The sequence below is a fragment of the Alexandromys fortis genome, unplaced genomic scaffold (assembly GCF_014885135.2).
Source record: "Alexandromys fortis isolate MF-2015 unplaced genomic scaffold, M_Fortis_MF-2015_v1.1 scaffold_1, whole genome shotgun sequence".
Lineage (NCBI taxonomy): Eukaryota > Metazoa > Chordata > Mammalia > Rodentia > Cricetidae > Alexandromys > Alexandromys fortis.
The window spans coordinates 4,328,283-4,351,613 of record NW_026067927.1 but is presented as its reverse complement, the minus strand read 5'-3'; the positions used below and the strand labels follow the sequence as shown (position 1 = coordinate 4,351,613).

At 54.1% G+C, this 23,331-nt stretch overlaps 1 protein-coding gene across 1 annotated transcript; it reads right to left on the bottom strand.

The window, feature by feature from the left end:
• Positions 1 to 613: 613 nt before the first annotated feature.
• Mmp15 (matrix metallopeptidase 15) lies at positions 614 to 22,256 on the bottom strand. The gene is made up of 10 exons (XM_050144308.1): positions 21,539 to 22,256; positions 9,319 to 9,467; positions 8,580 to 8,705; positions 6,758 to 7,065; positions 6,275 to 6,436; positions 5,283 to 5,536; positions 4,749 to 4,887; positions 3,534 to 3,684; positions 3,264 to 3,379; positions 614 to 2,184 (listed from the first exon to the last, which is right to left on the bottom strand). The coding sequence occupies exons 1-10, from the start codon at positions 21,686 to 21,688 to the stop codon at positions 1,769 to 1,771; spliced, it is 1,971 nt and encodes a 656-aa protein (XP_050000265.1). The 5' UTR covers positions 21,689 to 22,256; the 3' UTR covers positions 614 to 1,768.
• Between the last annotated feature and the right edge of the window lie 1,075 nt (positions 22,257 to 23,331).

Below are 23,331 nucleotides of genomic sequence, written 5' to 3'. Positions count from 1 at the left end.
CCTGCAACCTTGGGGCCTGTGGTGGGGTTTTCTGCCCCTGCAAAGACAGGGCAGCAGGTGTAGCGTGCCTCTTTCTCTGAACATTTAAAGCTTTTGGAGGCAAAGTGGCCCCATTACCCAGCTCTCTCTAGGTCCATTCCCAAGCTCTTGTTCACAAGACACCTCCTAGCTGCCTAAAACCCAGTGGAGGTGAGTGACTGGGTGGCCTTGCCTGGGTCTTTCCACCCCTACTCTAGGTGTGGAGTGGTAGGGGAAATGGCTGTCTTCTTACCACCACCAAAAAAGGAATAAACCCAATTCTCAGCCTCAGTCTCCTGCAGTGTTCCCCACCCACCCGCTCCTGAACTCCACCCCAAAGGTCCTACCAAACTAGAAGTGAGATCTTCTTCCACATCCCAGCTTGGCCCCGACCCTGCCACGCAGGTCTTCCTTGCTGCATGCTACAGCCCAGGCTTACAAACACAGCCACGCTTGCCGGCTGTCCATTTAATCAGTGCAGATTATTTACAGAACGAAACAATGGGGGTGGATGCCATCCCCACCCCTTGCTGGCTCTCGGGTTCCGCAGAAGTGACGTCCAGAAAGTGCTGCTGGAGCCCCCCCCGCCCCCCGCCCCTGCCCCCAGTCCCTGCCCCCGTGCCAGGTTATGAGAATCCACCACTCGGAAAGAGGTGATGGCCCAGAGGATCTGGGTGGTGGCAAGCCGTTCACTGCCCAAGGCTTTCGGGAAGCAGAGGGGACCAGAGCCAGCTGTACAGTACCATTTCCCACAGAAGCCTCCTGCTGATTCGGGAACGAAAAGAGGAAGGGGGGCCTCCTTTCACCCTTAGGACAGACTTCCCAGGCCACAGTGGATTCCTTTGGGGGTTCTACAGTCTCTGTGTGGGGGTGAGCTGCTGGCCGGTGCCTAGTAGTGTCATGTGGGGAGTGAGATCCGGAGGGAAGCAGGCCCACAGCCTGGTCTATGACATCGTGGGCATCCATACCATCAGGCACTATCTGGGGACCTCTGGTACCCTAGCCTGTGTGCCTGCCAACACCATCTCTCCAAGGGTGGGGATGAGGATAGCAGAAGCCAGAGGGTAAGGGCGTGCCCAGCATCCTGGGACCTGGGGGGTGATGGAAGAGGACGTGGGCAGTCTAGGGAAGGAGAGGCTAGTCCCTAGCATCGGGAGGGGAGCTCCGCAGGCTCCCTTTGGTCCTTGGCGAGACAGGTCCAGGGCCCTTCCCAGAGGAAAGGAGCTGCTGATGGCCAGGATGGGGGAGGGCTTCAGGCTTCTGGGCTCTCAGAAGTAGCCTAAGAAGGAGCCAAGCCACAAGGCAATCAGATCCCCTGGGCCAGATGCTCTTCCTAAGGCAAAATCAGGAGGGTAGAGCCCTAGCTGGGCTCCTTCAAGGCAAACACAGCTCTTGTCATGGGAGGAGAGGTTCAGGCTGAGGAGAGCCAGAGCTGAAGAAGCTTCCCAACCTTCTGCCACCTTCCAGAGGTAAGCCTCTGTCCCTTAGTCCCTGTCTGGAGCGGTGCACCCAGGGAACTCCAGGCACCACCTGGCCCCAGTCAGGAAAGCAGAAACAATTGCTGAGAGAAGGTGACAAAGGGGGAAAAAAAAAAGACACCTGGGTATAAATAAAGGAGGGCGGGGGCAGGACTGGCAGGGGATGTGTGTGGCTAGGAGGGGACCCCACTGGGCTCGGGAAGCATCTCGGAGCCACACGCCTGCCCCTGCGGACCTGAGCACCGGATGCTGCGGGGGTGGCGGCCGGGCGACTACACCCACTCCTGCAGCGAGCGCTTGCAGTAGAGCAGCATGCGGGGTGCGCCCTTGCGCTGCATCTGCACCAGGGCAAAGGCCAGGCCCAAGATGCAGAGCAGCAGCAGCAAGGGGACCAGCACCATCACCACGTTCACCGTCCGAACCACCTCCTCCATCTGCACCACCACGCGGCTGCCCTCGTCCTTGTCACCCGCATCCTCTTCCTTGCCGTCGTCATCGGCCTCAGTCTCGGCGCCCCCGTTGGGGTTGAAGGGTGGACGAGCCACGTCGGGCCATCGTGGTCGGGGCTCCACGTGCTCCTGACAGCCCATGAAGTCCCGCAGGATGGATTTGGGGTGGCCGGGTTCCATCCGCAGGCGCTCATTGTTGAATTTCCAGTATTTGGTGCCCTTGTAGAAGTAGGTGTAGGCTATAGGAACAGAGAGGCCAGGTTGGCTTCAGGCTGGGGATGGCTGCTAACTTGTAGAGCATGCTAAGTGGTCTCCCAGCACCAAAACCAAACCAGAAAACAAACAGAACATGTTTCCCTCATTCGCTTGTCTTCTCAAATCTGCTATCCTGCTGTGGCCTGGGGTGGGTGGGGAAAGTGTTGGGTCCCCAGCTTCCTGGCCAGGGTAACAGGGCAAAGAAGGGACTCCACAGCCTGCCAGGGTCTAGGTATCAAAGAACCCTGCTGTTATTCCCAGGATGGGCTTTATTCCCAGCTATAGGAGCCAGCAGGACCTTCATGGCCCAGGGTGAAACCCAGCACTGCTCTAGACTAGCTCCTGGCCTTGGGCACCTTGTCTGCATCCCACAGATAGCAGGAAGGGCCAGGCTTGAAGCAAGGGGCGCATCTGGGCTTTACTGAGCACGGTGAGCTCAGAACAGCTGCAGTGACATGCCCGGACACAGCATCTGGTGATCAGGCTGAGCACTGGTAGAGCCGGCAAGTCTGCCCTGAACATGAGCGTCCCAGTGAAGAATCAGACACACAGGGACCCTGCTGGAGAACTAACAGCCTCACAACTCCTGTCACTCAGTTACAGTCACGGACACTAGGCTCCTGGTGCAGATCTTAAGCACTACCCGGTTGATTTAATTCAGAAGACTTTTCTATTATCCAATGTCTCTCTGCTGCCGTCGTCCCTTTCTCATTAGCATTAAGAAAATTCAAGATTAATAAAGCATTATGTAATCTATTTCTGGGGGCATTTTCCACTCCTTTTGGTCCTTCCATCCCTGCTCAACACTGAACCAGGTCCACTGCCCTAAGGCTTCAAGTTCCTGAGCTCCAGCTCTGGACACAGACAGGCGTGGGAGGCACCTAGATGGCAGCCTCTCCAGGTGTGGGGCTGGAGGCCCGGACCGAAGCAGGGAAGGCAGGATGTCATGACGGAGAAGAACCCAGGCTGCAGCATGGCACAGCTGGGTCCCCCTTCCAAGTCATAACACTGCCACGGGATCTTGGGCAAGTGCGGGGTCCTCTGGGAGGAGTGGGCCCGGTACCTGCATCGTTGCTGAGGAAGGCCCCTTTGGGAGAGTTGGGGATGCCCTGCCAGACACTGATGGGCTTGGGGTAGCCAGGGTCTCCATGCTGCGTCTCCTCATTGAAGCGCCAGTACCTGTGACAACGACCAGAAGTTTCAGGCTACGAACCCGGAGCCCTACTTGGGCCTCCGTCCTTTTCCCCATTGGCTCTCTTTGGGCAGATCTGAGGATGAGGGGGCCTGGTTAGAGCCTCCTCCTTCAGGGAAAAGGGCATAAGGAAACGCTTACCTGTCTGCTTGGAAGAAGAAGGTGTGGCCCGTGGGTTCCCACCAGATGGCTGTGTCGATACGGTCATAGGGGATGTCTGTACCATAGCTGCTCAGTGGCTGTGGGTAGCCAGGCTCCAGGTTGGCTTCCCGGAAAAGCCAGTAGCGGTTACCTGGGAGGGGAGTGGTGGGTTGTATGAGGATGGGCCTGGGTTGGGGATGGAGATGGTAGAAGCCATGCTTTTCCAGGTCCACAATTCATTCAGACCATCACCGCCCATCCCAACAGACATATACACAGAACCACACACACTCAGCATGGTATTCACAGAGGTGTCTATGCTCATGGAAACCTGTGATAAACTCACTTCTCCATGTACAAGTTAGCTGCTCCCACCCAGCCCACCCCCACACTATACATGGCCCTTCATTCCACAGGACACTTCTGCTAGGCCTGGGAGCTATGCTCCTGGATATTCAAATGGCCCTTTGGTGCCCAGCCTGGAACCCCCCACTTCAGTAGGAGTCCAGTCCGGTATTCAGAGGGTTCCTGCCTGTGGGGCCAGAGATACAGCTGATCTATCAAGGGGTACTGCCTCCCACAAGAACTTTTTTTCTGCAAACAGACTGCAGAGATCCTGGCCAAGTGGGTTTGGGGACAGCTCTGGCTGTCCTGGAACTCGCTCTGTAGACCAGGCTGGCCTCAAACCACAGAGACCCATTGCCTCTGCTTCCCAAGTACTGGGATTAAAGGTGTGCACCACCATCCCTTGGCAATAATTTATAATAATTTGGTGTTCTCCCTACATGTGTGAGGGTGCAGGATCTCCTGGAACTGGAGCTTTAGACAGTTATGACCAGTCACGTGGGTGCTGGGAATTGAATCCGGGTCCTCTGGAAGAGCAGCCTGTGCTCTTAACCTCTGAGCTGTCTCTTGAGTCATCTTCCCATAGGTAGCTGTTCTTAAAGAGGACCGCCTGTTCTTATGGGGACCCCTTCGCATGTGTGGGGCAGTGACGTGGGGCTCCTAGGCTGCAGAAGATGGCAGAGATACATCTCTCATCCAGGCAGCTCTGGCCTCCAGGGTCCAGGCCTGCCTAATCCCGCAGCCTCTGCCTACCTCTCCATTCCCACCTTGCTGCCCCCAGGGGCTGCCAGACTCTCTCCTTCCCTGGATTCAGCTGAGCTACAATAGAGCATGGCAGCTGCCTGGGCCCCTCACACCATCCTGGCTTACCTTTGAAAAAGACAAAGTGTCCGTCCTGGCGCTCGTAGGCAGCACTGATGTTCCCCGGCAGACCACGCCAGAAGTGGCCGATGGGCATAGGATAGTTGTCCAGAACACGGTTGTGCCGGACTCGCCAGAACCAACGGCCCTGTGGAAGTGGGTGGGTATTGACGGGGAGCACATGCAAGATGCTTTGGCTAAGGGTGGGAGCTGTGCTCACACTGCACTTCACAGATCAGGGACAACCTATCAAGAGAGGCCACTGGGCCCTGAGGAGCCAGGCAGTACCTGGAGGGCCAAAAGCAGCTCCAAGGAGAGAGCTCTGGGCTGAGGAGCAGGCACCTGACTGCCGTGTAACCCTGGACAAGTCCCTTGTTTTCTTGGGCTGGTTTCTTCCTGGTCTGGGGTTTGAAGGGACCCAGAAGATGTTAGCAAGGGAGGAGCTAGGCAAGGCTCTGGTGAGGTTCAGAGAGGTAACGGGAGGGAGGGGCAGGACCGGGCTCGGGGTTGGCTGGAGGAGGCACCGGGAGGATGGGACCAGACCTTAAACACAAACATCTCTCCACGAAGCACGGCCACTGTGTCGAAGTTGCCATCGCAGATGTTGGGGCCATACTGGTCAGGCCTCTCTGTGGCTCGGGGCTGGGGTGGGGGCCCTGGCTTGGGGGGCCTCTCTGGCTTCCCACCTGGATGTGGCGGCTGGGGAGGCCGAGGGGGCTGATGGTCTGGCCGTCCTGGCCGTCGGGGCCTCACAGTGGGGAGAGGCCGGGTGGGCTGTGGCTTACCATCTGGGGAGCCTACAGAGAGGTAAGGATTAAGAAGTGAGAGGGCAGACCTGGATGCCAGGTTCTCCTACACACGGCGCTAAAGTACTGCGTGCATCCCCTCCAGGTACAAGGTCCTGTCTAACCACAGCAGACTCCTTCCTCCACTATATCATCACCATCCTTGGCACGTGGTGGTGGTGGGGGGTGAGGGTGGCCTTCTCCACATGATCCTTCTCTTGACCTCTCTGCTGGGTGAGAGACTACCTGCCTCTGCTTTCCCTGAGGCCATTCCCCTTACAGTGCTGGCCTCCTCAGTGGGACCCTCGGAAGGGAGGCACCTGCAGACTCAGGAGCCTGGCTCTGGCCCAGGCTGTAGCAACTTGAAGTCTACCTGATGTATAGCTCATTACTGAAGTTGCTGGGGATGCAGGCACCACATGGAGAAACAGGGTCTGACCAGAAGAGCTGGCCTTGGGGAGACCTGGCTACTGTAGGTTTGCTGGGTGGAGTCTGGGCTGGGTAGGCAGCTGTCTCAAATCCCCTGGGAAGTCTGCAGAGTGCTGGGGACAGATTCAGACTATGGGTCCTGGGGAACCTGGAACACCCTTAACTAGTAGGATAGGAGGGAAATAGCATGGACCATCTGCATCCCCTTGCAGCTCCGGTCTGGAGCCACACAGTGTGGGCTCTGACTAAGTGACTGGGCCTCAGTTTTCTTGTCTATAGAATGGGCCAGAGTACAGGGCCGGCTGGTTATAGGCTACTCACCATACAGCTGCTGGATGCCCCGAAGGTCGTCCTCGGGCAGCTGGAAGTTGTCAGTGTCCATCCATTGGTAGAAAGGGGCCATGATGGCATTGGGGTTGCTCGAGTGCTCCAGTCCTAGTGCATGGCCCAGCTCGTGCACTGCCACCAGGAAGAGGCTGATTCCTGTAGTGGGGGTACGTACGGTCACTCTGGTTCATCCTAGGCCCTCTGACTACCATGGACCCCTACTCTTGCTTCTCTTTTGGATGGGGCTGAGCTGCTTCGACTTCTGGCCTCTAATTTCCCCGTCTGAAAAATGGGCCCAACATATCCTTCTCTTCCCGCCTTCCCTTGGTGGGACAATAGATTGGGACTAAGTGCAAGGCTCCAGAGACATGAATAGGGCATGGTCTCCCCTCCCGAGTCTGAAGCCACTGGGCTGGAGAGAGGCAGCCTAGCTTGGGCACGGCCTGGCCTGTTCCCACCCTGGCCAGCTGTCCTCACCATGCAGGTCAGTGCTGGAGAAGGTCCAAGGCTCATCTGCGTCGAAATGGGTGTCCCCACCCAGACCGGGGCCAGGGAAATAAGCGTGGGCCAGAAAGCCACCCATGCCATCAAACGGTGAGCTGTCGCCATGGAAGCCAGAGGCAAAGAGTACCATGATGTCAGCCTCCTCACGCCTTCGCAGCCGAATGTCATCGTAGGATACTTCCTGGAAGACCAGGGGCGTGACCCGCTCCCACACGTGGAAAGCCCTGCGCACTGCTTCCATTGAGTTGTGCCAGCCCAGTTTCTCCGTGTAGTTCTGGATGCTACAGGTGGGCAGGGAGGACGGGGTTAGGCACCAGAATGGACGGGGCCCTGTGGGATCCTGCCCATTGCTGCCACCTCCCCAAAAGCACACGAAGCAGCTACACTACTCACTGTGAGTTTATTCGGATATGAGTTAGAACTTGTCACACCCAGGAATTCATTAAAATATGACCCTACGTTTTCATGGTAGAAGATAAACATTTAAATTAAGAAAGTGAGGCAGTAGTGGTGCACGCCTTTAATCCCAGCACAAGGGAGACAGGGGCAAGTGAGTCTCTGAGTTTAAGGCCAGTCTGTGAGACCCTGTCTCAAAAAGCCAAAAAAAAAAAAGGAAGAAAGAAAAAGTAAGGACCTGGCATGGTAGCACATGTCTGTAATCACACCATGTAGGAGCATGTCTGCAATCACACCATTATAAGAGCATGTCTGCAATCCCACCACTTGGGAAGTCGGGATAGGAGGACTGGGAGTTCAAGATTAGCTTCAGCTACACAGCAAGCTTAATGGCATCTTGGGTATAACATGAGAACTTCACCTTGTCTTAATAAATAACCCCCCCCCCACACACTCCAAATCCCAACCCAAAAGGTAGTAAAAATAGTAAGTAAATAAAAGTACAGGTGCTTTGTGGCCATGGGATGGGGATAGATGAGGTCTGGAAAACAGGCCAAGCCACTCTGCCACTCTGAATGCTGATCCAGGGCCAGGTGGACCCTAACTTTAGCTGTGTGACCTTGGACATTTGACTAGACAGTTTCAGTTTCTTCATGTGAAAGACAGAAAAGGGGGAGGGAGTAATACTTCCTTTCTGGGGTCCTTGAGAGGATTAAGTAAACACCACACGAAGGATATACAGCGTAGGGCAGTGGTTCTCAACCTTCCTAATTCTGTGACCCTTCAATACAGTTCCTCATGGTGTGGTGACCCCCAACCATAAAATTATTTCATTGCTACTTCATAACCGTACCAACTTTGCTGCTGTTATGAATCATGATGCTAATATCTGGTATGTAGGATATCTGATCTGCAACTCCTGTGAAAGGGATTATTCAATCCCCAAAGGGGCTGTGACCCACATGTTGAGAAGCACTGGCCCCAGGGCCTGCACATGAAGAAGAACAAAGTCCACGTCCTCCCTGTGGCTTAGACTAAGCTGCTGGTGCAGACAGATGACCATCAACTGCAAAGGGGGATTTGACTGGGTGGACCAAAGGATCTCTCTAGGATCTGAGGCCAGAGTGAAAGCTGAATACCTGACCCCACCCCCACACCTACTGACCATACCGACTCAAAAGTCCATAGGGCCACACCAGGCCAGTCTAGCCTGCAGCTAGCTGGGGCCAGGAAAGGACCCAACAGGAGATGCTTGGAAGAGACCTGGCTTTCCCTGGAGGGAGGCTTCCTAGACTGTGAGCTGGGACCATCAGCACAGCTAGCCAGACTCCTTCTGGGAAAGGCATTCTGAGTCTCCCAGAGAGGGGCAGGGTAGCTCTCTTCCCAGCTGGACCCATACCTGAAAGTTAGGTGGTGACTGTTCCACGTCTTTCCCGTCAGGGTATAACGCTTCCTCCGACGCAGGTTGGCTTTCACACGTACCCCAAACTGATCAGGCACCCCACAGCGGGGCCGCTTCATCCACCTGGACCAAAGATATATAGAGGGGTCAGCTATGGGTCATCTCTTCCAGGCAGTCCACCTCCTTCCAACTCCCTCTTGCTTCGCAGTCCCCCCCATCCGCCCCCAGGGATGTACTGGGGGTGGGAGACTCTCTGGCTCCCAGAACAAAGCCTAGCTAGGTAGTCCCATCCAGGACTTCTGTACTGTTATCTTTCCATTCCCATGCCTGTAGCAGACATCAATACTCGAACATTATGCCTTTCCTGCCAAAGCTGGGTTACATCTACTTCATCTCTCTTTATGTGTACGTATGCGTGCCTGAATGAATTTATGTGCACCGTGTGCATCCAGGCCCTCTCAGATCTCCTGTCTTATGTGGGCACTGGGAGCCAAATCTGGGTCATCAGCAAGAGCAGTCAGTGATCTTAACTCTCCAGTTTCTGTCTTATCTTTCCTAACACCAGGCTTCAGGGCTTGAGGCAGTCGTTGTAAACAATAAGCATTAGCATGAAGGTCGAATCATTCCGTAGCCAGGCTATGCTTCCCTGGAAACTCCATTTACCAAAGACTCCTCAGAGCAGGCTGGAGGGCAGGAGGCCTGTGGGGTTTGGGAGGGGTCACAAGGAGGGACTCACGCCTTTGTCTCTTCATCAAGCACACCCGTGACAGGGATCCCATAGAAATCCTGCATCTCCGCAAGGGCGGAAGCCAGGATCTGGGCAGAGCGCATGGTGGACATGTGGCGGCTAGGCTGGGGTAGGTAGCCGTAGAGCCGCAGCCAGTTCTGCAAAGAAACCAAACAGGGTCTCCTCAGTCACTGCTCAGAATCCTCCAGGATCTCCCAAGTCAAAGGAAAACCCAGTTCTTCCAGGGCTTATAAACCGTTCACCACCAAGTCCAAGCCCTCAGGCCTCACTCCCACAACCCACTAGCCTCAGGGTCATTGCGCTGGCTCTGTTTGCTGCCTGTCTACTGTGCCTGCTGCCTGGCACAGTCTTCCTGACCCCTCCAGGGTGGGACCCTTCTGCTCCAGGAAGACTGCTGGGGTCCCTCAAGTGCTGCAGAATACTTTTTTAAACTATGCAAAGATGTGTTGCATTTGTTTAATTATGTAAAGAAGTGTTGCTGTTTTACTTGGCCTACCTAAGGCACCGGATTGATCTAATAAAAAGCTGAAAGGCTAACAAGGGAGGAGGTATAAATGTGACTCTAGGGCAGGGAGAGTAAATAGGAGGAGGAATTTAGGCTGGGGAAGAAAGAAAGGGACACAGGGGGGCCACCCAGACAGATGTGGAGGAAGCAGAAAAGGAGGACATACTGAATGAAAGGGGGAAAAAAGCAAGGCAAAACATCGATGAATAGAAACAGTTAATTTAAGTTAAAAGAGCTAGTGGGACAAGCCTAAGCTAAGGTCGAGCATTGATAAAAATAAGTCTCCAGGTCTTTATTTGGGAGCTGGTTGAAGGTCCAAAGGAATACTCAAGTATTCAGAATCTCTTTGTCAAGATTTTATTCTTAGCTGGGCAGTGGTGGCACATGCTTTTAATCCCAGCACTGGGGAGGCAGACGCAGGCAGATCTCTGTGAGTTCAAGACCAGGCAGGCGGATCTCTGTGAGTTCAAGACCAGCCTGGTCTACAGAGCTAGTTCCAGGACAGGGTCCAAAGCCAAAGAGAAACCCTGTCTCTAAAAACCAAAAAGATTTTATTCTTATTTCTTTCTCTCTCTCCCTCGCTGTGTATGTGTGTGTGCACGTGTGTGTGCATGTGTATGTATGTCTGTATGGCACTGGATCCCTGGGAACTGTAATTACAGGCAGCTGTAAGCCACTGGATACAGGTGCTGAGGACCAAATTCTGGTCCTCTGCAAGAGCAGCAAATGCTCTCAACTGCTGAGTCATCTCTCCAAACCCTTGTTTCAATTAAAATTTTTTTAGTTGTGTGTGTGTATGTGTTGGCGCCCATGGAGTCCAGAAGAGGGTGTCGGATCCCCTGGAGCTGGAGCCACCTGACATGGGTGCTGGGAACTGAGCTTGGGTCCTCTGCAAGAGTGGTACATGCTCTTAACTGCCGAGCTATTTCCCTGGCATCATTTAAAAAGTGATTTTTTTAAAAAAAAATTTATTCTTTGAAATATTCTTACATTTATCCAATGCATTTTGGATATATTCCCATTCATGTTGGAATTTTGACTGGCTTGATCTTCAACAGGTATATCATATCTGAAAGCCAGCTTTTCACAACTCTTCCCCCATCCACAGCTCCTAAGTCTTCCTGCACACTCTCCCACTGATCCCTGATCTGTTAACAGAGATGATTCAGCCACAGCCGAACACCCACAGTTACTTACACTTGGCACTTTGACCAGTTCTGAGCCTCTCCATTGACCACTGCCCACTGTGCAAAGAGACTTCTCTGACCCAAGTTAAGAGCAACACAAACCTATGGGCTTAAATATAAATATTTAGAAGGCAGTCCAGCAGCGTGACTGTTTAACATGGCAGCGGTAGGTTTAGCCCTCGTGCCTATGGTTTTCCCAGGCATGAACCTTTTCCCTGCTCCGCTGTGAACTGTTTTGTTTATTTTGAAACAGAGTCTCTAGTCAGGCTCTGTAACCAAGGATAACCCTGAACTCCTTATTCTTCCTGCCTCCATTTCCCCAGATTACAGGTGTGCACTACCGGTGCCCGGTTTCAGGCAGTGCTGGGGACGGGCGCAAACTCAGGGCTTCACGTACGCTAGGCAATCATTCTCCTAACAGATCTACATCTCTGGTTCCTCCTGTCTGGGTTGGATCTGTTTCTTCATCTGCAAAATGAAGCCCGATGTGCTGTTTTGGGCTGATTCAGCGACTGACTATGGCTGAGATGAAGAAGCACCACGACCTAAGCGACTTGGGGAAGGAAGGGTTTGCTTGGCTTCCAGTTTGTCCCTGAAGGAAGTCAGGTCAGGAACTCAAACAGGGTAGGAACCCGGAGGCAGGACCTGATGCAGAGGCCATGGAAGGGTGCTGCTTATTGGCTTCTTCCCTTGCTCAGCCTGCTTTCTTACAGAAAGGACGGCACCACCCACAGTGGGTTGGCCCCTCCCCATCAATTACTAATTAAGAAAATACCCTACAGGCACATCTTATGGAGGTGTCTTCTCAATTGAGGTTCCCTCCTTTCAGATAACATAGCTTGTGTTAAGTTGGCATAAACTACGATAAGATTTGAGGGGCACAGACCCAGGAAAAGCACTCAGTGCACGAGTGTGTTTGGTTGCCTTCTAGAACTAACCAGGCAAATCCCATCTATGCATCCATCCATCTGACTATCTATCCACCCATCACTCACCCATCACCCACCCCCCCAATGTTCCTGTGCTCTCTGACGGTACCAGATAGCATGCCAGCTGGGGGCTGTGGGAGACATGGCCATCTTGAGCTTATAGGCTCCCAGGAGACTGTGTACTTGGAGAGGAGGGCTTCAAGTCCATGAATGAACTGGAAACCTGAAGTTACAACTCTGACGAAGGATTCTGAGAAATGCTAGGAAAGACCAGCCTGCCTCATGCCCTCAAAGTGGTGAAGGGATGGGACCTAGGGAGAAGGAAGGAGGCAGACATATTTCTTGTCCTTCCCACATGTACTTGGCCACGTGGAAGACCCACTTTCTACCTTGTTCTAGAAGGGAAAGCTATATGCTGAGGGACCCCAAGGCAAGACAGAGTAGCTTGACATAGTAGATGCTTTAGGCTGACACCCACATACTGGCTCACTCGGCCCAGGGCAGCGGTGCCCAAGTTGGATGGACAGAGAGCTGCTGAGCAAAGTCCCAGTCTAGTTGGCTGTGCAGATCCACTCAGAGGCCCCAGGGCCTTGGAGGGTGGCAGAGCAGTGAGCAGAAACCCGTAGCTGAGAAACAAGTGCCAGCTCTGTGTAGACAGAGCAGGGCCAAGCGTACACTCAATAAAAAGGGGCCGGATGGGAGTCTGTTTCATCTGTGGGGTTCGGCAAGGATCGAGCAGTCAAGTGCCCTGTGGTGTTGTGGCTCTAGCAGGCAATCTTTTTTTCCTGCCAACAGGGCTGAGGAGTCCAGGCTCCTGGTGAGACTGGCCTGGCACCAGCAGGCCCAGGGCACGGGGCAGTTAGGGGAAGAGGAAGCAAACCCATGGTGTCCCCGCTAACTCTCTTCAGGATTCTGAGCCACATGGTAGTAAGGCTGCAGCAATGGCTCAGCTCTTCCCAGGCACTGCCACTGCCCCCGAAGCTCCTAAGGCAGCTCCACTTCCCTTTTCCACAGCTCTCCTGAAACCTCATGGAAAGATCGATCCAAAGGGCAAGGCCACCAGGTTAATGGCAAAGACACAGAGCTGGTGTGTGTGTGTGTGTGTGTGTGTTTATTGTGTGGCGGGGGTGGCGGCTAACAGGTGAGGGCACCTTCATAACACCTATTTGCATAAGATAAAAATATCTCCAGTGCAAGCAATCAGAGTCACAGAGGGGCTGATTAGGCTGTCTGCAGAGCTATAAGAGGAACAGGCTAGGGACGGAAGCTCAGGAGGGGCCTGAGCATGGAGGGGAGGGGAGCCGGCCTGCTGGCAGCAAAGAGCTCCAGAGATCTGCAGAGGTCTGGCAGAAGACCTGCTTCATCCCAGAGCCAGCTCAGGAGCTGCCAGACAGGTCCCAAGGGAGCCTGGTGGCCCTCCTTCACATAGTTAAATGCCTTTAAGTCCCCCAGGCAGCAGAGTTCCCATCTCTTTATCAGCTGTGCCTCACAGCAGCCACTGCTGGGGTAAAGGTAACGGGTGACACCCCTGGACAGGGCCTGGTGGGCAGAGCTGCAGCCTCCCATTAGGAGGTGAAGCTGATGGCTGGCCTGCCTCTGGCAAACGCATGCTCAGGGTGGCTGAACACCAAGTGTCCACAAAACTGCCAAGTGGCAGCAGTCACTGCCGTGGGGCTGTGTCCTCCGTAGTGGAGGGAGTAAGTGCGCCATCACGCCGGCACAGTAATGACTATGACAAGTTCTAGCCACACGGGTGGAAAGACAGCAGCCACCCCTGCCTTAGAGTGACAGGCAGCTCAGGCCACTGAGCCTCGAGTAGCTAAGGTAATTTGCCACTTTCAGACAAATGGTAGAAACAGTGCCCAAGGTCCCAAAGTGAGAGACGGTTCTGGTCAAGCTCTCACTATTCGTATTGATGGTGTCTGTCCCCTGTACATGGTACCTCCTAATCTTCTTTGTCACCTAGAGTTTCATAGGTGAACCAAGCAGGTGAAGTTGTGCTTCTCTGATGGGGAAACTGAGGCACAGAAGTCAGTACTGGGTATAGTGAAGGAAGGATGCTAACCCAGGGCTTGTTACCCTTTCCATGAAGGCTCTCCAATGATGGCCACTGGGCCAGAGGAGGCCTCTCCCATCTTTAGACTGGAGTGTTTGTGGGGTGTCCCTGAGCACTAAGGGAGGTTGGGAACCCACTGTCACAGCTGTCCTTGTCATTGTTTTGATCTTCAGCCTCCATCCTCTAAGTATTTACTGATGTGGCAGGTGAGTGACTTGATCTCAGACAAGAAGACAAGGGACCAGTCATAAGGGGAATTCCTGATCCTCAGGAGAGACGAAACGACCACTCCTGAAAGATAAATATCTATCCTCTCACTGTGCCCTGTGAGTGGCCTGCTCAAGGTGACACAGCTGATCTGTTATAGGCCTGGGCACAGGAGGCTTCTGCAGCAATGTTCCCAGTTCCTTAGCCTTGTATGCTGAGCTCTGGCGCTTCTCAGGATCAGCACAGCACAGCTCTGGGGCGGGGCACCTGATCCTCTTCACACCCAACATCTCTAGCTGGGTCTGGGCACTGAGCCACTCGCCCTCCCCCAGGCCTGCTGAAGCAATATGGAGGGACACAAGCCTGCAGGGAGGGAGGGCTTTCTGATAGGGAGCCCTCAGATTCCAGGTCCACGCTGTGCCTAGAACAGATATTAGAGAGGGGGCTGGGGCCAGAGCCATTGCTGTCGCCATAGCCTGCTTCTGGGGTTTACACCAGCAGATTGACCTCAGCAGCCCCTCCCTCCCCGGGGCCCTTATCAGGCCCCAGGTGATAAAGGCAATCTCAAGGGTTCTGCTTTGACTCTCAGCTCAGCCCCCTCGGTAATCTGAGCAGTCCCAGGCAGTTTCTGCCCGGCCAGGTACAAAGGGAAGCTTGTCAGGACCATCAAAGAAAGTTCAGCCCCCAGACCTTCCCAGATCTGATGAGGTTCCCTCTCTTCCACACTCCGCCTCTGAGGATTCTTGGAAACAAACTAGGGCTCTGTCTGTCTCTGTCACACCAGAAGGAACAGGCACTGAGTAATGAGGTCTGGGATGGAGACCCCGCAAAGGCTAGGGCGCGCTCTCAACTAGCTCACTGGGAGTGGTGGGATGGTGGGGGTGCTTTCCAGAGCCACCAAAAGCTCAGCCACGTCCCTGAGGCAGGGCCGCAGAGTGATCCAGCAGGCACCCCTGCAGACAGAGAACTCAGAGCTGCCCTAGGCAGCTCATTCCATTTGTGCTAGCAAGGAGCCTTAGAAAGCTTCCTCAAGGCTGAGGAGAAACTAGCCTTCTCCTTTTGGTGACATCTCTGCTCAGGATCTGGTTGCGTGTCCATACTAAAGGCCTGTGAGAGCCTGACTGTGGCTAACATAAAGAACCTCAGTTCCTGCCTCTGCAAAATGGGGTCATGCAGAACAGGGCTAGGAACTTGAATGACTAGACACCAGGCCAGCAAAGACACAGAGAACTAGCTGGCCATGATGGTACATGCCTTTACTTCTGGCACTTGGGAGGCCAAGTTCAAGACCAGCCTGGACGACAGTGTAAATTCTAGGCTAGTCAGGCCTGCACAGAGAGTGAAGGGCTTTCCCAGACCCAATCATGGCAAACAAGTCACCTGACAGGTTTTGCCTTTTTGGCCTTCTCCCCCAGCCCCTCTATCTTACTAAATCACTAGACTGCATTCCTAAAGCTGATCACCGAGGTCCAGTCCCTTATTTGGCCACTTCCTCCTCCTGAGGCTGACTACAAAGGTCCAGCTAGTAAAATGTTTAAGTCCAGCAATCAAAAGCCCCAACCAAAGGTGCCCAATCAAAATTAGCCAACACATCCTAACGTAGGTGCATCTGTCTCCTCTATCCAGAGGCATCCCTTTGTCGCTCTGGAGCAAATACCCCCCCTTTTCCTTCTCCTTCACCCTCCATCTCCTGTCTCTGTCTCTTCCTGCCCTTCGTCCCTCTGCGGCAAACAAATCCTTGTGCTGAGAACTTGGTCTTGGCAGGGTCCTGTGCTGACTCTGAGGGTCCTTTAAGACCCTGTCATAAACAAACAAGGGACTGACTAGACTATCCAATTCGTGTTGCTTGATACTCTCATGGTCCACTTCAATAGTAATAGGACATGTGCATTAAGGGAGCCTAATGTACTTCTCACTATGAATTTGAGATCCCTCTGTTTCAGGCTCCCAAATCCTGGGGCTACAAACATGTACCATCATACCTGGGCCACCGCGAGTCGTTTAAAAAAAATGTACACACACATACACACACACACACACACACGTGTTCGTGTGCATGTGAACATGAGTTCAGGTGCTTTTGGAGGCCAGAGGCCTTAGAGGCAGTTGTGAGCAGCCTGATGTGGATGCTGGGAACTGGACTCTGGGTGTTCTGCGTTTGCACACTTACCACTCACTGAGACTTCATCTCTGTCTTTCCTGGCCCTTGAGGCTCCCTGCCCCCAGCACTTGGGATTAATTGACTGCACCGCCTAGAACATGCTAGGCAAGTACTCTATCTCTGAGCTCTACCTATCCCAGGGTTTTTTTTTTTTTTTTTTACTTTTTATTTTGAAACAGGGTCTCCTTAAGTTGCCAAGGCTAGCCCTAGATTGACTCTATAGCCCAGGCAGCCCTTAAACTTGGAATCCTCCTGCTTCAGCTTTCCAAAGAGCTGAGACTTCAGGTCAGTACCACCAGGCCCCCACTCCACTCTGGCTCTTAAAGAAAGCTGTAGGTGATAACTCTGGGGGACTTCCAAGCCAGGGAAGCAGGAAGGAGGCAGCCGCCCAACCCGCCCCCACAAGCCTTAACCTGAAGGAAAAACAACCGGGTCCTTTGGCCTGTGGGCAGGGAGGGGTGGGGCGGAAGGGGCCTTTGTTTGCCAGGAGTGTTAGAGGTTGGCCAGAGACCAGGCCTTGAGTATCACCTGGACCTTCTATTGCAAGGGATGGCTCCTAGATAGGTCTGCCCAGGGCAGGGTCCGGATGGGAATGGGGAGGGAACTGGGCAGCTTTGGCAGAACCCCTGAAAAGGCCTTCCCGTCTGGGTCAGTCTCAGCAAGTTCTGCTAGCAGAAAGTGGAAACTCATGGGGTTCCACCTTGGGATTTGACCTTTAACCCAACCTGAGGCTCTAAAAGAGAAGGTTCTGGGTTGAAACCTCAGTTCTTCAGTGCCTGGCTGTGTAACCTGAAGTTTCCCTCACCTGAAGGTATTAATTTCCTCCTCCACACACAAAGAGTTAAATGAAACCTGAAATGCAAAAATGCTTCTAGAATGTTCCTGGACAGAATTAGTCTGATGAAGGTACTGAAATAACCCCTGAACCTCTTGGGCAGGCTGTGCATACAGCATTTACAGTGTTGCCTATAAACAATAAATTATGGGGAAAGAATAAATTTCCCTATAATTCCATCAAGCAGATACTATGGGAGTATCTGTTGTTCCTTTTGGAAACTACAGCTCCCAGACTCCTCCTGGATTATGGATACCTGCACGCGCGGGCGTGCACAGGTGCAGGTCATTTCTCCCAGATAACCTTGTGCTTCCCGTTAAAAAGCGAGCTTCCACGAGGTCTTGCTCTCTCTCTTGTCCTTTTACCCTTGTGTATCTTGCACACCCATCCCTTATCGTGTCCCCCTCCCCCCATTAAAGTGCACCCACGTGGGAGCCGCGTGTCTTGTCTCCTCCTTTTGCGCGTGTCTCCTCTATCCTGTGTTCGTCTACACACACACCCACTTTAAAAGAATAATAGTATCTGCTTCCCATTTTATAGGCAGGAAAACTAAAGTTCAGACAGATTCAATAACTTGCAAACACCCAATGCCACTTGCTTCTCAGCTATTAATTTTGCCAAAGGTTGTGATGTTGTAAAGCACTAGACATGGAGCTTGGTGTCCTCACTTCTCCAAGGTGTACCCAAGTCTAGGGGTCATCTAGACTTGTTAGAGAATTGCTCCAGGCTGCACAGCTTTGGGGGTTCAGTCATCGGTGGCTGTGGAACATGGGACACCCAGAGCTGGCTGATGGCTGTGACCTGGCTCCTCACCTGTCTATCCCATCCTCTCCTGACAGCAGAGATCAAGTAAGATCTTCCCTTGATTTCCTCTTGCCCCTTTGAGATGAAGGAATTCAGGAGATACCCCTTCTTTCCCAGGGCAGACCCATGGCTGCCAAACTTGCTTGGGGCTATACAACCTATTACTTCCCTCAGAGGGTCTAGCCCTGTAACTGCTAGTCTCCAGGTATTCTCAGAACACATGTTCTCAGGAGCCCTAATTCTCAAGCCCTCCAAAGGGCCTTTTCCAGCAGGATGCGCCATTGTGCTCAGGTGTGGGGATGCTCAGCTATGTTCAGGGTCTCAGGGCCTCACATTTATCTGTGGATTTCCCAGGATCCTCTTTGCAATGAAGAAGTGTCTAAGCAGAGTGTCCCCAACCCCAACCCCTCTTTGTTTCTGTTGACTTATAGAACATTGTACTCAAGTAAAACTGGCCAAGGGGTTCTTTTCCTGCCTCAGTATCCACCTAAGCTTTGGGGTGACACTGAGGATGCCACCTTTGAACTAGGAGTCTAGGGAACAGTAATTATCATGGCCACCCTCAGGGTAACAGTGGCAAGGACCATCCATCTGCACCCAGCCACAAAAGGAGCACAAAGGGACAGCCAGAACCAAACAGGAGGTAGGACGGGGCTTTCCATGCCTACAGCATGCCATTCTGAGCTGGCATGAGTGATCTGGGCGGCGAGTTACTGGAATTCTGAAGAAAAACTTTAGGGGTGAGGGTATGGGCATGTTTCTGTGAGGTTTCCTGTCCACATTCACGAGTGCCTTTTAGAGGTCTCCTTCCTTCTTGGGGTGGGGCAGTGGAAAGTGTGTGTGTCCAGGGGTTCTGGTGGCAGGCCAGACATATGCTATTCCAGTGAAGACACACAAGAAGGTCATTGACAGGTGGGCCCAAGGACATCGTAAACACAGCGACATGCTAAGGGCTGAAGATGGTCCACATCCAAGTTCATCACACCCGTTCTCCCGGCTTGAGAATGTGTAGAGAACGTCTCCCAGTCATCCATACTATGAGCCTAACATGAACACCTTCCTCTTTAAGGAAGACATGGGGCCTCTGCAGTTTCTGCCCATAGACCTAGAGGGACCATCACTGGTATACAAGAGGAGATAATGTCACAGACAGTGACTCCAGTCAGACCTGAAGACCAAAAGGAGAATTCTAAGGCCTGGTGGTAGCGTAAGTGACTTTAATTGCAGCACTAGGGAGGCAGAGGCAGGCGGTTTTCTGAATTTGAGGCCAGCTTGGTCTGCACAGAGAAACCTTGCCTTAAGAAACCAAAAACCACTACAACAACAACAACAAAAACAAAACGAGAGAGAGAGAGAGAGAGAGAGAGAGAGAGAGAGAGAGAGAGAGAAGTTGACTCCAGCCTCCTTTTGCACATCTTTCCCTGTGGTCAGATGGGGGCAGGAAGACTTGTGTCACTCTTCAGGGAAGGTGGGAATGTCCAGTTTTGGTGTCGGTGGAACCACACCTGTGAACTCTGGCAGCCTGAGTCATTTCCATGGGACAGGCTGAGGCTGCTAACCTTCAAGAAAGAGCAGGAGGAAGAGTTTCTCTAGTAAGGAGTGAAGGTACTCAGGTAGCCACAGAGCAGGACAGGATCCTAACGGCAAAGCTGGCAACTCATCCAGGTGGGGATCTAGAGCCGGGACAAGACGGGACAGCTAGGCCGGAGAATATCAGGAGGAGCTTTTCCAAGGGAAGCAGGCTACTGGGAGCTAGCTGCAGGTATGTGGCAGCTCCCAGCACAGGGCAGTTTCTGGTTCCTTAGTTTAGTGAATTCCTGTGGCTGCTACCTGGGAGAGTGCGGGAGGGGGGAGGGGGTGTTGGCCTTGGCTCAGTTACCAAGGTACTCAGAGCCATAAGGTGTCCAGCGATCTGGAGCTGTAGACTCCCTTAGGTGAGAGCTAGAACCTTCTCAGAGGAAGGGGTATGTGGACACTATGTAGGCAGACCAAAGGACTCTTTGAGCCCAATTTGTATCTTGAGTCAATAATCCTAGCCCCTCTTCTGTGGAGGTGGAGGACTGTGGGCACACTTAGCTGGGCTTCCTCGGGTGGAGGAGACGGAATGGGAGAACTGCACACCAGAGGAAATGGCATGAAGTCCCAAACCTCGGTCCCAGCACCCAGATCCTGGCCATCAGGGAGGCCCATTCACAATGCACAATCACCAAATTCCAGCTTGGTCTGGGTAGGCCACAAACTCTCCAAGGCCAATCTGTGACTTGAAATTCTTTGGCATCTGCTCCGCGGCAGTACCTTGGATACAGGCAAACACAATTCCTTCACGCAGGAGCCCACTGTAAGCCTCTGCCCCTAGACCTTGTGAATCGGGTTGGGCCAGGCTCCCTGAAACTCTCTGACCTGATAGGGGAAGAAGGCTGTGAGGCGGAACTGGTCTTTGCAGGTTTTTATTAAAGTAGTGTGGGGAGGGGTTAGACTTCCATTGGAAAAGTCTCTCAGGCAGGCCAGAAAAGTGGGGGAAGCCTCCAGGGCTGGAATGGCAGACTGAACTGTCTGCAAACACAAACAGCACTCCTTAAGGCCATCACTCCAGGAACCCCAAGGGCACCAAGACCCCAAGCCTACAAGGATGCAGTCCCAGGCTCTTGTCTTCTCTCCAGACTCCACACCTAGTCTCCCTTTCTCCCAGGGCTGGAAAGAATGATCTTTAAAAGTTCGATGACATCCTGGGGTCACCGAGCTAGCGCTGGAGGGATACGCTGGAGCGGGAGGTACTGGTTGGGACTCTGCGGGGAGACCGCGTGTGGTCACTCGCCGCCGGACCAATCCAGAGAGCCGTCAGCATGTGGACGTCAGCCCGGCTTCCAAAGAAGAGGCGTGGAGTCTACCCTGTTCCACAACCAGGCCTGGGCATAGGGGCACTGGTAGGAAAAGTGTTTCGGGAGATAGGGTCTGTTCCTCAGACCCCACCCTGGCGTGGGAACGCTTCATCGCAAGAAAGTTGCCGAAGCACTTCTGCAATCCGGTCATTTGCTTGGGTGGTTCTTACCCATCCCCCAACCATCCTGGCCCACTGGGCAACGCACGATGTCACCCAAGGGAGTGTCAGTCAAAGTGCGAGCTGCGGGGCTCCTGCTCTGCCTGAGCTCTTTCCACCCGCAGCAACGTCCCTTCCCCACTCGCAAAGCCCACAGTGCGCGGATTTGGCTCTCGAGGAATCGGTGCGGGCCAAGACTAGAGGCGAGGGCTGGGGGCTGCGGAAGCGGCTGTAGTGACTCCAGCTCGGGCGGTTCAGTGCCCCGAGCGGCTTCAGGATGCCTAGCAGTTGTCAGCCCTGTGCGCACAGTGCTTTGGGAAGAGGCGCGCTGCAGAGCTCCAGCCAGGGAGTGGCAGCCTGCCAGCCCCGCTTTCTGCCCAAGCTCTCCAGTCGGGATCAGTCCTCACTCCCAAGGCGGGGTGCGTCTCCCCCACCTGCAGGCTCCCGTTGCGGGCGTGGTTCGCACCACGTCCCTTCGGGTTCTTACCTCAGCGGCGTATACTTCGGCGTCCTCAGACGTTGTACCGCGGCCCAGGCAATCCAGAAGCACCAGTAGCAGCGGGAGCAGCCAAGCTCGATCGCCGAGGCAGCTGCCAGTGCAGCCCGGCCGTCTAGACGCGCTCCGGTCGCTGCCCATGCTCGTCGCCCGCCAACCGGGTCCTGAGCGCTCCACGCCGGGCTGGCTCTCTGGCCAGCGCCGGGTCCTCGCACGAGGCTGGGAAACTTGCGACACTCCCTGGCTCCCGGCGCCGCGGGAGCGCGGCGGATCTCCGGCTCCCAGTGCGTGCGGGAGTCGCTCAGGTCCCTTCTGCAAATTCCCAAACCCGAGGAGAAGCGGGCAGGGCAGGTCGGGGCACGCGGGAGACCCGCCCGCAGGAGAGCGGGACCGGCCGAGCTGCACGCCGCAGAGTCTCGCAGGCTTGGCGCTGTGCGCACTAGCCCCGGCCCCCGGGAGCAAGCACAACTCCAGAGCCTTTGTCTGGCTCAGCGCTCCAGCCGCCCGGTCCCGCGGCGCCCTCCGCGCGCCCTACTCTCTCTGTCCATGCCCAGGGCCCCGGCGCTGCCCAGAGCGCGCGCCTCCCGCCGATGACTCCTCTAGCCGCCGCGCCCAACGCGGCCTGGATCTCTCAGCAGTCCCCCGAGGTACGCAGGGAACCGGCCAGAGGGAGCGACGAGCCCGCCAGCCGGCTAGCCAGCGCCCCGCGTCGCCCGCGAGTTTGGCTCCGCAGCACTACTCCCAGTGCGCGGCGGGAGCGGCCGCTCTTAAAGGGCCAGTGCGCTCCCTGTGCGCAAACCTAGGCGGAGGCTGGGGGCGGTTCCTAACCCGAGGCTTCTCAGTAGCAGGTGCGGGCTGTGTTGCCCAGCAAGTGGGTGACCATTCTCATCTTTTCTGATGGCAGCAAACCTCCCCTAGCCTGCTTTGCTCCCATCTCTGCTTCTGGTGAGCAGGGGTGATCCCCATAACTTGACTCCATTCTGAGTCAGGGCGCAAGGAAGGCGTGGTCTCCCTTTGAGGAGCCACTTGGAAGAAGGCATAAGGACATTCAGATAGAGGTAGGCCAGAACAGGGCTGGGGTAAGGACCTAAAGTCCTGTTTTAAACTTTAAGAGATAGCAATAAAACTCCAAAACAAAGAAATTGGAGGGATAGGTAAGATGGCTTAGTGGGTAAAGGCTCTGACCACCACCAAGTTTGTCAAACGTGGCATCAAGAGTTCGATCCCCAGGACCCGCTTGGTGGACCTATAGAACCCATGTCACTGTGATGCACGTGCGAACACACACGCAGACACTAATGTAGTTTTAGAAACAAGCCCAGAGTGTCTTAGGCTCTTTAGTAAATTTTCTAAGTCTTGAAGTCTTGGGTTAGGGCGTATCTGAGAGTTCGGGCTTACAAGGAATCTGCATCCCCATTCCCTTGCTGCGTGAGTATGAACAAATTACTAGTTCTTTCTGAGTCTCTACGGTGGGGTGAGGGTTAGGGTTCCTAGGTTGCACATTTTGTTTCCCGGCTCTACTTGGTCTCTATTATGTGAAAGTCAGTGTGTGGATGAGGTTCACCAGAACGCTGGGTAGAAGAGCAAACCTTCCGGTGAAGTTTGAGCTAGACTTTAACTTTTGCTCCGGCATGAATGCTAAGGGGGTCCAAGGTCCATGAAAACATCGCGCAGCCCAAGGTCAGCCCTAGTGTCGTGAACTGGAGCAACTGGGATGTCACTTGAGGACCACAGAGACCAGGGCCGAGGGCAGCAAGCGTCCACCACCTCCCTCCAGACAAATG

Excerpts from the sequence above, each read along its gene's own strand:
- Mmp15 (XM_050144308.1), bottom strand. The coding sequence starts at position 21,688 with ATGGGCAGCGACCGGAGCGCGTCTAGACGGCCGGGCTGCACTGGCAGC. Across the intron at positions 6,437-6,757 it reads CTCCAGCACTGACCTGCATG|GAATCAGCCTCTTCCTGGTG; the intron begins GTGAGGACAGCT and ends CCCCCACTACAG. Across the intron at positions 3,685-4,748 it reads ACACTTTGTCTTTTTCAAAG|GTAACCGCTACTGGCTTTTC; the intron begins GTAAGCCAGGAT and ends CTCCCCTCCCAG.